Source organism: Chionomys nivalis, chromosome 4 (assembly GCF_950005125.1).
Source record: "Chionomys nivalis chromosome 4, mChiNiv1.1, whole genome shotgun sequence".
In the NCBI taxonomy this organism is placed as follows: domain Eukaryota; kingdom Metazoa; phylum Chordata; class Mammalia; order Rodentia; family Cricetidae; genus Chionomys; species Chionomys nivalis.
Genome location: NC_080089.1, coordinates 59,015,056 through 59,029,673, shown reverse-complemented (window position 1 = coordinate 59,029,673; position 14,618 = coordinate 59,015,056). Strand labels below are relative to the sequence as shown.

At 36.4% G+C, this 14,618-nt stretch overlaps 1 protein-coding gene across 7 annotated transcripts in view; it reads right to left on the bottom strand.

Annotated features, from left to right (window-relative positions):
- Positions 1-14,618, bottom strand: part of Myo9a (myosin IXA) — a 197,297-nt gene that overhangs the window by 46,014 nt on the left and 136,665 nt on the right. For 3 of the 7 annotated variants that reach the window (XM_057766444.1, XM_057766446.1, XM_057766448.1), the window contains 2 exons: positions 11,604-11,685; positions 10,915-11,130 (listed from right to left, as the gene is read on the bottom strand). In XM_057766444.1, coding sequence (XP_057622427.1) covers positions 10,915-11,130; positions 11,604-11,685 — 298 coding nt within the window. The remainder of the gene's footprint in view (positions 1-10,914; positions 11,131-11,603; positions 11,686-14,618) is intronic. The other 4 variants (XM_057766449.1, XM_057766450.1, XM_057766447.1 and 1 more) reach the window with 3 other exon arrangements.

Sequence of the window (14,618 nt, the reverse complement as noted above, 5' to 3'; positions counted from 1 at the left end):
AACAATTATGTTATCAAACAAGGACTTCAATTTCATTTAGCAATTAATGTATTCCTCTAAGGACAATTCAGTTCTGAGATTCTTGGTACTTATTCAAGTAATATTCTTGTATTTCATCTGTTAAAATATCCCTTAGCCTTTTGATATGCTTGACTATGGCACAGAAACAGGAAATAGAGTTGTTAAAAACAGATGTCTGTGGCTAATATAGAGTGCAGTAAATCCGCATCTAAGGGATAAAAACAGACAGAAAACAGTTTTGAAGACAACTGATAAGAAAGAAAAGTAGGTAACTTATACCTGCCTCAGCTTACTACCTCAGGGTATTACTACTGGTTTCTGTGCTGTGACACAGAGAGGGAGACTCAGGGGAAATGAGGATAAATGTTCATGGCAAACAAAGTAACTAGTGACCAAATAACAGAGATGAATAATAGAAGAAATCTGGAGATCTAGGAAAGGTTCCCTTTGCATATTTGGATTAGGAATAATCAACACTATTATATGTGAAAACAATCCAAGACCAAGAATAGAACCACCTGAAATGATTAAAAATAAAGTTAGTAATGATGTCAGGGCTCAAGAGCCAGGAACTGAACTCTATGCTGCACAGGCTGCTAAGTACACAGAGGAACTTGCCTCAGTAGTCAAGAATAATTACCCTCCATTGAATACTGATTGGGTCTACTGATTTTGAAAGGCCTGAAAAAAAAAAAATCAAACTGTTTCCAGAACAAAGCTCTAGAACATTACCAGAAAAACAATAGTATATAGAATACTAATTGGGAGAAAGATACTAACCAGAAAAAATTCACAATTATAAAAAAAATATAAAGAAGTAGGAATATATGATCCAGAACAAGAAAAATCAGGCCATTTACACTGACTGAAAAGTTTTTCAATTAGAAGGATATTAAAATAGTAATTATAATTGTACTCTACCTGATGAAAAAGAGAAATGGAGAGCAAAAATTTAGGTAAAAGGGTCAAAATTCCAGAGATGAAACCTTAATATCAGTTTTAAAAAAGAATTTTTCCAGTTATATACGATCTAATTATATTTCTAAAAAGTTCTAGAATAGTGAGTGGTTGTTTTTTAAGAGTAGTGTGAGGAAAACTTGAGTAGAAACATGAGAAAATCGTTAATATTACAGAAATCTTGACAATTGAATCATATGTTTCATAGTTTTGTACATATCCCTCAAAAGAACACACTGTCCAATGAAGATCTGTAAAGGTCACTGTATGTACTAGACCTCATTCATAAATAACTTAAATAATGGTAATAAATCAATTATCTAGTCAATAGCATCCAATCATACAATTTTAAAGATAAAAGAGGTGGCACTTAATATGTAATTTAAAAGAATATATTCACTACCTATAACTATGTTCCTCAAAAGAACTTTAAACTCAAATGTCAGTCTAACTCCAGAATTACATGGGCATTTATCTCGTATGTGTGTACATAGTTTTTTTCTCAGAAAGATAATGTGGAGACTTTATTTTTGGTTCAAATTCATATATACTGCTAATTCACAGGTTTACTGTTTAGCCTTGCTTGGGATACAGAATATACATGCTGGCATAGCTATAGAACAGAACTGAAGATGACTGGTTATAAGATGTAGACACTGAAAGAAAAAAAGAAAAAAAAGAAAAAAGAAATTATAGGCTTGAGAGATCCTCAGTCCATAAAGTGCTTTCCAAGTAAGCATGAGGAACTGAGCTCTAGCTCCAGAACCCAAATACCTGATGATGATGACAACGACGATGATGATACACCAGACAGGGTGGTGTACACTGAAAAAGGCAGCGACTGGCTGATTGCTGGTGCTTGCTAGCCAGCAAGCCCCACAAATCAGTGAATTTCAACCCCAATTAAAGAACTCTCACAAAATTTAATGTGGACCACAACTGAAGATCAACACCTAGAGTTATTGACTACGCTCCACTCAAGGGCACACAGGCACCAACGTGTGTGACACACGCAAACACCAAAGTACAGAGGGTACTTGGAAGGCTGAGACTTTGCTGTTCCTAAAGACAGACGGCTATTCAGCAATTCAGTAGTGGTATGGTGACTGTGCTCCGTGGCTCTAGAAGGATCCAGAGAAACATGAATTTTGTGCTAGGAAATCAGACCAGAGCAGAACGACACTTTGAATATAAAGCCTTTTCTTCTAGTATATGAAAAATAAACCTAAATATTTTTCCTTCTCTGTAAAAGAAGAAAAAAGAGAAGGTGGCCTAGAATGGTGGCATGAACTGAAAAAATTTAAACTGTCTAGAGATTTTTTTTTTATCAAGGTGGACTCTGATCCAACTGGGCCAATGACAGCTGATGTAGTAAATCCTTTTGAAGAGGTGGGCTCTACCACATTGGGGTCATCCACTAAGGCCTCTTATATGGAAAACTACACCCACCAAGCCACTGTTGGTGCTAGCCCTAGAAGATGCCTATATACACATACTTGCAGTTGTTTTCTTGTGTGTGAGTGTGGGTTTGTGGAGTGAGTGCAGTGTCTGGGAATGTGTGAGATGCTCCTGGAGCTGGACTTACAATCAGTGGTTAGAGGCTTGACAAAGGTGTTGGGAACTGAATATATGTTTTCTGCAAGAGCAATACAAGAACTAGTAAGCCATTTTTCCAGCCGCATTATTTTGTTTTGTGTTGTTTTCTCTGTGTAACAGCCTTGGTTGTCCTGGAACCAGCCCCATTATTTTAAATTAGGGACTCACTATGTAGCCCTTGCCGGCATGGAACTCACTACATAAGTCAGGCTGGTCTGGAACTCAGAGATTCACCTGCTTCTGCTTCCTGAATGCTAGAAGTAGAGCTGTGTGCCACTCCTGGTCCCCTCTTACATTTCTGATATCTGGTAAATGCTATTTTAAATAATGGCACAAGTTTACTATTATTAAATTGTAGAACTGAAGAGGAAACTCAAGACAAAATGGCCTTATATTCCCAAACAAGTATAATTGCTAGAGGGTGAAAAAGTAATATTTTAAGATATTCAACCTATAAACTCCTCATGTTGTTTAAATATATAGTGACATTCTCAAAAACCTATCAAAGAAGAATAAAAATACATAAAACCTAGTAAACAATTGCAAAAGAAAGCACTCAAAGTTCAAATTACCCAGTCAGAAAAACTGATAGTGATACATAATCCCAGAAATTCACCATAAATGTTTGCAAGAATAAACTCAGCTTTAAAAAAAAAACAAACAAACAAAAAACAACAACAACCTGAAGAAGCACAAAGGATAAAATTGACAGTGGCCTTATGCTTACCAGTAACCAGCACAAAGAAAAGATCTACCTGGATACCTGGAGTTGGAAATCAAAAAGAGAAGCTGAGTATAGTAGCTCATACTTGGAATCTCAGTTCTGGAGAGGTCAAGACTGGAGAACTGTGAACCTGACCAGCCTTAGCTACAGAGTGAAACTTCTGCCTCAGAAAATAAAGGAAAGAACCTAACTGTTAAAGTCATTACTTCTAGAGGAAAGTAAATTTGTAAAAGGATGGGAAGAAATTCCCTTTGAAGAATGAGTTATAAAGAGAAAGCTAAAAATCCAGAATCTAAACAGTTAAAAGAGAAGGGGAATAAAACATTGCTTTAATCACCAAAACAAGAACAGGCTTTCCATAACAAAACTATTTGTTACACAGATGGAGAGGAGGTTCAACACAAATATATAAAATGAATCAGTTAAAACATACAACACCTATACAAAGGTACAATAATAAAGCAAATGCATATCAAGTCAGAACCAAAATAAGAATCAAAACAACTCAGTCATTACAATCCATAACATATGTGTCAGTTTTACACCAGTGGGAACATCTTGTCTGGAAGCTGGCGCTGTAGTTCTTAGGGTTCACAACTGGATAAGACTTCTAATGCTGTATCTACCTCAGCAGCATGCACAGCACCTTCTAACACTACAAAAGCTTTCTGCTCCATTGGAGAGAGTACACATCTGGTACTGTAAGTCTGGTCAAGAACCCCATGACTGGGAGACAGAGGCAGGAGGATCTCTGTGAGTTTAAGGCTAGCCTGGTCTATTAAGTTACAATCTAGATCTATGTAATAAAAACCTTTCTTGGGCTGGAGAGATGTCTCAGAGGTTAAGAGCACTGGCTACTCTTCCAGGATCCTGAGTTCAAGTCCCAGCAACCACATGGTGGCTCACACCACCTATAATGCCCTCTTCTGTCATGCAGGCAGAACCCTGTATACATAATATATTAATAAATGAACAAATGAATAAATAAATCTTTAAAAAAAAACTATCTTAAAACTATCTTAAAAAAAAAGCCAGCTGAGTGAGTGAAGACCTCACTGTTTTTTAACTGACAAGACAATTGCATTCTTAATATTTCCATAGACAAATGCTATTCTCACCATTAATCAGAGAAGCTTCTCTTTGCAGTGAACAGTGGTGATTAGAAAGTCTCCTTGCCACTCAAGAGGCTTAGAATAAATGATAGTTCACAGCTCAACCCGGAACAGGACATTTACAACATCCCACCTAAGGTTCGAGGAACATTACACAAGGAGTAGTACACCATAAGGAAGAAGACTGTAAAATGCTTACTTCAGGCATGCCACCTACCACTGCAAAGCAGTAGTTGCCTGCACTGGGCCTGTAAACCTAACATAGATAGGGGTCATTTATGGGGCCCAATCCCTCCATGCTGAACCATTTCCAACTGCTAAGCTCTAAAGAAAGGACAGTCATTGTCTTCAGTAGTACACAAAATAGTTTCAAACTTGGGGGTCACAAAGACAGTCTGTGTGTTGTGAATGTTTTATTACCACTGGTTAATAAAGAAGCTGACTTGGCCAATAGCCAGGCAAAATAGAGCCAGGTGGGCAATCCAAGCAGAGATACAGGGAGAAAGAAGGTGGAGTCTGGAGGGGGGCACCAGCAGTTGCCAGAGAATCCAAAAAAAAAAAAAAAAAAAAAAAGTAATGGGCCACAAGTCTTGTGGTATAATATAGAACAGAAATGGGTTAAGTTGTAAGAACTAGTTAATATTAATTACAAAACTCTTTGGCCAATTATTTCAGGCTTATTAAGTCTCAGAGAGGTTATTCGGGAACTAACGGGTGGGAGAGAAACCTCCAGTTACAGTACTGGTTAAAAATCAGCGGGTTACAAACAAAAAAGCATAAAATGTAGAAAGTGGGAATGGTGGTGGAAGAGGTTGGAGTAAGATAAGTAAAGGGTGGGTACTGACAAACATGTATTAACTATCAACAAACAAATGTAACTAATAAAAGAAGATAAAATTCACTTAAAAATAACTTACAAGGTACCTAAGAAAGAAATCCACAAAATTTTGATTGGGAAAATAATAAGAAGCAAAAATTGTCAGAGGTAAAACAAGACAGGCAAGAAGAAGGGAAAAACCTGCAACAAAACAAACAAAAAAAACCACTAATACCTGAAGTTCCTAAACAAAAGAAACAAAATAGTGAAACCTGGCTAATAAAAAATCATAAAGATAACTTTTCAAAACACAAAGGTAAGACAAGAATTTACAGAAAGAGCCTAGTATAGGTACAATGGATCACTAATCTCTAATGATCAAATTGAAATCATATCCTATATCAGAAAAGCCTGAAAACTTCTAAACTAAAAGATCAAATAATTCAAATACAAAAGGATTGAAATGGCAATAGACAACACTACATAAAGACATCAATAAGACAGTATTTTCAATAAAATCTGAATCACAGATTTTATTAATTAAAAATTAGATTTACTTTATGTATATGCATGTTTTATTTTATATATATGAATGTTTTGGTTGTGTACATGTTATGTGCACAATGTGCAAGCCTGCAGAATATCCTAGAACTGGGGTTATGGAGGGTTGTGAGCCACCATGCAGGTACAATAACAACCAATGCTCTCAAATCGCTGAGGCATTTCTACAGTTCCTGAATCACAGATTTAATATAGTTCCTCAAATATCCAGGCTACAGAAAGAAGTCAGATAGTTGAGTATCTTTAAGTCCTTCCTACCTACTGCCTGCTAGAAAAGTTTCATCTAAGCAAATAAATTTAGATCAAAGGTGAATACAAAAATTGAGATTTAGAGCAAAATATTATTAAATTACATGTTCTGACAATGAAAAAAGGCTCTCAAAACAGACATAAGGAGAGCAAAATGACTGATAGCTGTATCACGGGTGTTAATTAATTAGATATTACTTATTGCAAATAAAGAAAACAATAAATTCCACCAATTATACGTATTACATATATAAACATAAAAGCATAAACCAATGAAACAGGAAATTAAAAAATAGACATAATAAATAAAAATTCTACTTTGGAAAAGAAGATGTAGATAAGGACTAGTGCTATAGTTTGGAATTGGTGTGGCTCTCAGAGGTTTTTGCTTAGGATCTCAAAGCAACAATTTTCAGACATAAGGCTTGTGGAAGGTACAAGGGGACTACATCATTAGGGCTCTGACTTTATCAATAAATCAGTCCATTAATAAATTCATGTCTGGTCTACAAGAACTAGTTCCAGAACAGGCACCAAAGCTACAGAGAAACCCTGTCTCGAAAAAAAAAATTAATTCATGTCAGGGCAACATAGTGGGAACAGCTAGGTTAGTGAGCCATGCTCGAAAAGGTACATCCCTTCCTCCCTTTTTGGTCAACCACAAAGATATACTACCTTCTCATAGAAGCAAAGCAACAGAGCCAATGATCTGTTGTTACTTTAGGTAGTTTTGTTATAGTTATGGCAATCTAGAACACAGCTAACTTAAAAATAATCACAGATCTATAAAATAAGAAATAGACAATTGGGTGTAGTAGTGCAGGCCTTTAATACTAGCACTAAGGAAACATACTTTTTTCTTTTTCAGAACATATAATTTAATATAGGCATTCCTAGAATTTCCAGGTCAGCATAGTCTACTATAGCAAGTTTCAGCCCAGCCAGGTTATAGTGAGACACTGTCTTAAAACAAGGAGGAGAGAAATAATCACTCAAAAAAAAAAAAAAAAAAAAAAAGCTGCTTTAAAAAAATCATAAGAAATTATGTTCCAGACTTATATGTAAATATTTAAAGTTGGATGAAATGCATAACTTTATAAACAATAAAAAAATGAAGTTTACCAAAATGTATTGCATTAGGGAATATGTTGTAAAAACAACTTCCCTAAAGAAAGAAAAAAACTTAGCAAGAAATTATGCCACAATAGCATGCTTAAAGGGGGGGAAGAGAAAATCAAGTTTTTAGAAATTCATGTGCCCAATAAACTCAAATCTACCTTTTAAAAAAAATGTGTATTTTGAGGATGCAATAAATTCCCCTTTATAAATAGTAAGATTCATCATCACAGTTTCAGAAAGTGTTAGAATATGACACATTTTCAGGATCAAGAGATACATTTTAAGGTGGCTTAAAACTAGGTAATAACAGAAAAAAAGCTATACATAAAAATGTAGGTTTCCTATACTAATCTCACAGAAAGAAAACTAAACAACTTTACTAATATACCATCTAGAACACATATTGAAAAACTAAACACGGAAACAAAAAGTCATCTTTAAAATGTAGCTCAGTAGAATATGCTCTTCTTATCTTCTTGGGTAAATACCAATGTGACAGAAATACAAACCAAGGGAGAATAGTTCACAGGGTGTTTAAAAGGTGGTCTGAAACAGAAGTTTTACAAAAAAAGCATTACAGTCACAGAGGCAGGAACCGTCACTACTAACTACCTACCCTACAGCATCAGCCATTGCTAATTAACCATCCTGAGATGTAATGTTTATTCAAATTTCCTTTAGATGACCAATTTGCAATTGTTTCTAATCCCATAAGATCAGTAACTTTACAGCTAAAAAGAGAAGCTGGCCATTTCTGCTAAAAATTAATGCAATGTTTCTTGGTTAGCAAATATTGATGATAACATCTTTTTGTCGGGAGGAGAAAGATCAAGTTTTTAGAAATTCATGTGCCCAATAAACTCAGTCTATCTTTTTAAAAAATGTGTATTTTGAGGATGCAATAAATTCCCCTTAAAAACAGTAAGATTCATCATCACAGTTTCAGAAAATGTTAGAATATGACACATTTTTCAGGATCAACAGATACATCTTAAAACCACTCCTCCCCTTCCCTCCACACCCCCATTCCAGTAAGTATCTACTAGCTTATTCTACAAAGCAAAGCTGCTTCATGCAAGCATCCACTAGAAACCAGCACCACCACCTGTCCCTAAAACAGGATAAACAGGATAGTAAGAAAGCTAGAGGTGACTAACACACTGTACAAGAAGGTGCTCTACAACTACGTGCATGCAGTGACTGTCAAGCAGGTGAACAGAGGCTACAATACCAAAAGGAGCCAAAAGCTCCAAGCAGAAAGCCTAACTCCCTGGTTCATCCCAGCAAGAGCTCCCAGTGTGAATAATGTTCTATCACCGAAAGAACTAAGGATTGTTACAAAAGAAACTCTCAGGAACAAAGTAGCAGTTATAGCTAAGTTCTTCTATAAACAATAAATCTGTATGAACTAGATAAAGTTGTATTTCATTAAGATTTGTTCCACTATAAAATTTTCAGTTTAATTATTATATACATATGTATTTCAGTAAACATAACTCAAATATAGGGCACCTTTATAATAATTACTAATCCTACAGTCAAGAGATCTGAGCTCTACTTATACACATTAACAAAAGAGTACAGATCATTTCCAACTTCTACAATCTTCATGTTTATAATTCATTTTAACAGGGAATATGTCATGCTTTTTTTGTCTTTGTTTTGCTCTCTACGGAATATCAATGTTACTACTAAAAACTAAGCCTAGTCTTCCATGTGAGAAAAATACAATCAAAATATTTTAGAAATTTGTAGAAATTCTAACTAAGTCTAAACATGATTCAAACATCTTATAACAGTTCAAACCTCAAATAGTAATGACTCAAAGATCATCTTAAAAATCTTCCAAAGTGAAGTTATTAAAGATTGGACAGTCAATTTATTTAGGTAAATGAAAAACTATTTTTTTTTTTTTTTTGGTTTTTTCGAGGCAGGGTTTCTCTGTGGTTTTGGAGCCTGTCCTGGAACTAGCTCTTGTAGACCAGGCTGGTCTCGAACTCACAGAGATCCGCCTGCCTCTGCCTCCCAAGTGCTGGGATTAAAGGCGTGCGCCACCACCACCCGGCCATGAAAAACTATTTTATCATCCATAATGTTTTTAGTTCCTATTAGATTGATTAGGGTCTCTGCTATTCATTTCCTAGAACAATCAGAATAAAGTGTGTGTGTGCGCGTGCGTGCGTGCACGTGCATGCGCATGTGCACATGCATGCACACGTACATGTTTTCCTCTATCACTCTACTTTTTCTAGACAGGGTCTCACTATGTAACCCTGGATGGCCTGACATTTGGTATATAGACTAAGGTGGCCTCTGCCACCCGAGAGCTAGGATTAAAGGCATAAGTAACCATGTTTGGCTATATGAGGTCAGTTTGTGTGTGTTGGTTTTGTTTTTTGTTTTGTTTTGTTTTTTTAAGACAGAGTTTCTCACTGAAACTGAAGCTTAGCCATTTGGTAAAGCTGAGTACCCCACAGAGACCATAGGATTCTTCTATCTCTGCCTCTCAGCTTTAAGATTAAGGGCTCATACCAGCATGCTTGGCTTTTTATATGGAGACTAGGGGTCTAAACTCAAGACCTCAAGCAGCAAGCACTTTACCTACTAAGCCATTATTCCAGAACTCCAAGAATGAAACTTTTTACCCTAAGATATCTATAAATACAATAACACATGTAACAAGTTTAATCTAATTTTGGTTCAGAAGATAATATAGTTATTTTAAGTCAAATGAGTATAGTAAATCAAACTCAACTCCAATGTTATAATTTCTGATTAATACAAATTCACACCATACATAGCCTTCTACTTGGTTGGGTTGCTCCGAGATGACACATTTTGTTCATTAAATTACTGATGTCTGGGCTTTGCTGGAGATCAGGTGAGAGCCTTGCTTGCACATGCTTGTTTCCTTTAGTGTTTTTAAGACAGGGTTTTACTTTCTAGTCTAGCCTGGCCTTCAACTATGTAGGTTTGTGTTGGCTTAAACTATGGCAATTCTCATGCCTCAGCCTTCTAAATGTGTGACCATCCATCTTAATTTTTGGTTTTTGAAGACAAAGTCTCACAATACAGTTCAAGCTGGCCTTGAACTTGAGATAATTGTGTTCCACCATACCTACTTAAAATTTATAAAATACATGTATCTTTTCTATTACTGAACATAAAGGAGAGGGTAGCAGCTTTAAAGGCTCCCCTACCCCTAATTTTTAAGTGAATAATCTTTCAGTTAAAGTCTGAATTTATTTAAAAGGTATCTTACTCTACATACCAGGTCAATAAACTCTGACCAGGAAGTCAAACACAGTTCATTGCCTGGTTCTGCATATTTACTAGAAAAAACTTGCCCATTTTTATTTTGTTGTCTGTGATTGCTTTCACATGGTAGTGGTCAAGGTAGAGAACTGCAATAGAGATTATGATCTGTGAAGTCTACAATATTTATTATCTGGATCTTACAAAAGTAAAAATAAAAAAAAAAAAACTAAGGATTCCTACTCTAGACCCTTTAAGGTATAAACAACATTTCTTTGTCAGTACTAATTTAAATTCTACTTTTGCGTGAATTATCACTTGCTATATACAGTTCAAGTGCCCTTATTTGAGTACTATTAGACTTAGCTTTTGTTGCTGTGTTCACTGAGGCTTCTCCTGTACAAGCCATTAAATGGAAAAAAGCTGTGAAGGTTAGCTTTAGATTAGCAAAGACTACTTGGAGAAGATCTGCTTGCTGTTTTTCTTATTGCTGTAAAAATTACCATTTCGGAGTCACTGTGAGAGGCCTGACCCAGGCTGGATACAGGCCCTAGCTCAGAGTGAGAAGCTTGGTCAAGGGAGAGAAGGGGCTCAATAATGTCATCGTAATCATCTTCCTCTGTATCCCCCTCCCCATCGGGAAAAGTACCTCTAGTCAAGAAATCGGAGCGCGTCCGCGCCATTCGAGCTTTCTTTTTATGGGCCGGTCTGGCAACCTGCTTGACCAAATGATAAAACAAATAACACAACAATGTTTTGTCTTTGTAATTTGGGAGAAGATGCCAATGAAAGAGGGCTCATGAAAGTCTGGAAACTTCCCTCCACCCCAACCATGCCCTGTTCATTAGCAGAAGTAACAGGGATGACCAAAGAGAATCCATACACATTACTGTGAACAACAGATAACGATGGAAGCTAAGTCTGCACTATTCTCCATAGTGAACTAAGTCACCTGAACAAACTGTCCTTTTTTGTCTTAGTGACTTCTCTCTTATACAATTTATATTTTTAGACACCATTCCTTGCCTAGTACATACCTTCCTAGTTATAAAAGGCTTAGTTTATATAGCTTCTTTCTCTCAATTCACCTGGGAATAAACAGGCAGATATGGTGCTCTACCTACAAGAATAGTAACCTCAAAAATAAGGTACAGCTATCTTAATTAAAAGATAAACAAGATCCAATACTTACCACTCGTTGGTCCGGCCCTGCAAATTTAGATTTCCAAGCTGGTTCATCTTGTTTGTGAACTTGAGGATTTCCACTGTGTACACTTTAAATAAAATAAACAGGGTCACATTTCAATTTCTAGCTGATATTCTATTGAAGTAGTCCTTAAGTATATTAAGAATTTTGTTTGTTTTTTGAAACTGTCTCTCTATGTAGCCCTGGCTACACTGGAACTCAACAAGCAGATCAGGCTTCCCTTAGGCTCACAGAAATCTGCCTGCCTCTGTCTATTGAGTGTCAGGATTAAAGGCGTGTGTCAACACACCCAGCTATGAATTATAATTTGACAGGACAAGTCAAAGAAGCCTAGAAAATTCTATAATTCCATTTAGTCAATTCCAAAATTGGATTTATTATATTAATCTTCATAGTCTCTTCATGCTCATAGTCTTTAACTGTGCATGTGTGTGGTTTTGTATGCAGGCGTGTGCTCATGCATGTATGTATATAGGCAGTTGCACATCTGTGTGCTATCCTGTGGAAGCCAGAGGACAACACTGGAAGTCCTGCTGTGTTATTATCTGCCTTGTCATCATTAGACAGGATCTCTCACTGAACCAGGAGCTTACATTTTTGGCCACACTGACTGACTGGCCAGTATTCTCCAGTAATGTTCATACCTCCTGGTCTCAATGCTTCTGGCCCCCAAAATGAGGGCTACAGATGTATGCAGCCACACTCAGCTTTAAAGTGGGTGCTGGAGATCCAAACTCATGTCTTCATGCTTGTGCAACAAATGTTCTTATCCACTGAACTACCTCTCAAGTTCCTAGATTTCTTATTCTTACATAATTAATATTATATTCAAGAATCTACATGTGGGGCTGGAAAGATGATTCAGCAGTTAAGAGTACTGACTTCTTTTCCAGGAGACCTGGGTTCAATTCCCAGCATCCACATGGCAGTTCACAATTGTCTATAATTCCAGGATCCAACACCCTCACATAGACATATATTCAGGAAACACCAATGGGCACAAAATAAAAATAAATTGTTAAAAAAAAAAAAAGGAAACTACGTGCATGGTGAGTTCTTAGAGGACACTGTGGTGACAATCATTGGGTACATTACACTATGGTAGGCTATGTTTAAGAAAGGCAGCAACAAAACTAATTAAGAACCAAGGCAAACCAGGCAGTGGTAGCACACGCCTTTAACCCAGCTCTCCTGAGGCAGAGGCAGGTGGATCTCTATGAATTCAAGGACAACCTGACCAATGAAGCAAGTTCTAGGATAGCCAGAGCTGTTACATAAAGAGATCCTGTCTCGAAAAACAAAACAAACAAAAAAGAACCAAAGTGAATTCAATGAGAAAACAAAAATTCCAAATCTCTCACATCCTTAGGATACTTGTTTTAAACAGGCTTTTCATATAATCATTTTTTTATGATAGTAATAAGGATCTTGTTTTACTTTGGGATGGTTTCTGTTGGTTAGGAAAAAAAAAATCACTTCTTAAACTCTTCTAAATTTTCATCCACTACCTTAACTTTGAAACTTGAGGCAATGTAGAATAATACTAACAATGGCAGGATATGAATTGTTATTAAGCAAAACGAAGTATTCTACAAACAATACAGACATTAAATTGTGAACATTTAATTTTGTCTGAAAAATTCAGGGATAGGACTGCTTTATTAAAATTCTATGTAGAAATAGAGTGTCAGAATCTGGGTGCTGGAGAGATGGCTCAGAGGTTAAGAGCATTGCCTGCTCTTCCAAAGGTCCTGAGTTCAATTCCCAGCAACCACATGATGGCTCACAACCATCTGTAATGGGGTCTGGTGCCCTCTGCTGGCCTGCAGGCACACACACAGACAGAATATTGCATACATAATAAATTTAAAAAAGAATCTGAAGAAAATTTGAACGGTATCTAGATTTTCGTGGCACTAATTATTTTGATTAATTAGTATTATGGTTTAATCCTTAGACTATAAAATCCTTGGGAATCATGACTTAACTACTAGCATCAGACTACTTCAAAACAGACAATAACTTATAAAATTAGCTGATAAGTTAGACACTTTTCCATCAGAAATATTTTACTTTCATAAGGGGTTATAAGAAGTTATCTTGGAGCTGGGTGGTGGTGGTGCACGCCTTTAATCCCAGCACTCGGGAGGCAGAGGCAGGCGGATCTCTGGGAGTTCCAGGCCAACCTGGTCTACAAGAGCTAGTTCCAGGATAGGTTCCAAAGCTACAGAGAAACTCTGCCTTGAAAAACCAAAAAAAAAAGTTATCTCGGACTGGGGAGATGATTCAGTGAGTACTAGCTGTGTTAAGTCTGAAGTTTAATAAGGATGTATGATGCTCCAGGTTTGATTCCAAGCATCAGAATTAAACAAAACAAAAATAACACCAAAAAATAATAAAAACCCTAAATCAGAAAACAGTTCTTCATGTCTGCCATGAGTTAAAATTCTTTCCTTGTGGTTAACATCACTAAAAGGAAACACCTAAATTATAGAATAAAGAATTCTCACTTAAAATAGATGCCTAAAGCAGTCTGACCCTCAGAAACATAAGACAGATTTGGGCATAGTGGCACATGGCTTTAGCAGTCCCAGGTGGCAGGCAGATTTCTGTGAGATCAGCCTGGTCCACATAGTGAGTTCCAGGCCAATGTGGGCTACAGGGTAAGATACTGTTTCAAAAATACAGAAAAACAAAACAAAACAAAAAAACTTCTAATAGCTGGATAGTGGTGGCACATGCTTTTAATCCCAGCACAAACCCTATAAAGTAGAAGATGGCAGCCAGCAACTGGGGAAAAAGCTGTTTAGTGAGTTTTAGTGCTAAAGATGAAAAAGACCTGTTGATAACAACTTTTATACAACTAATATTACTATATCATACACTTAAATTTTATGATAAAAGATATTAATGAAGACCATAAATAGGGCCAATAGCTGTGACAAAACATGTTCTGAAAAGTCTTGAAAATAACCAGATTGAATCACTCCACTTCATAGC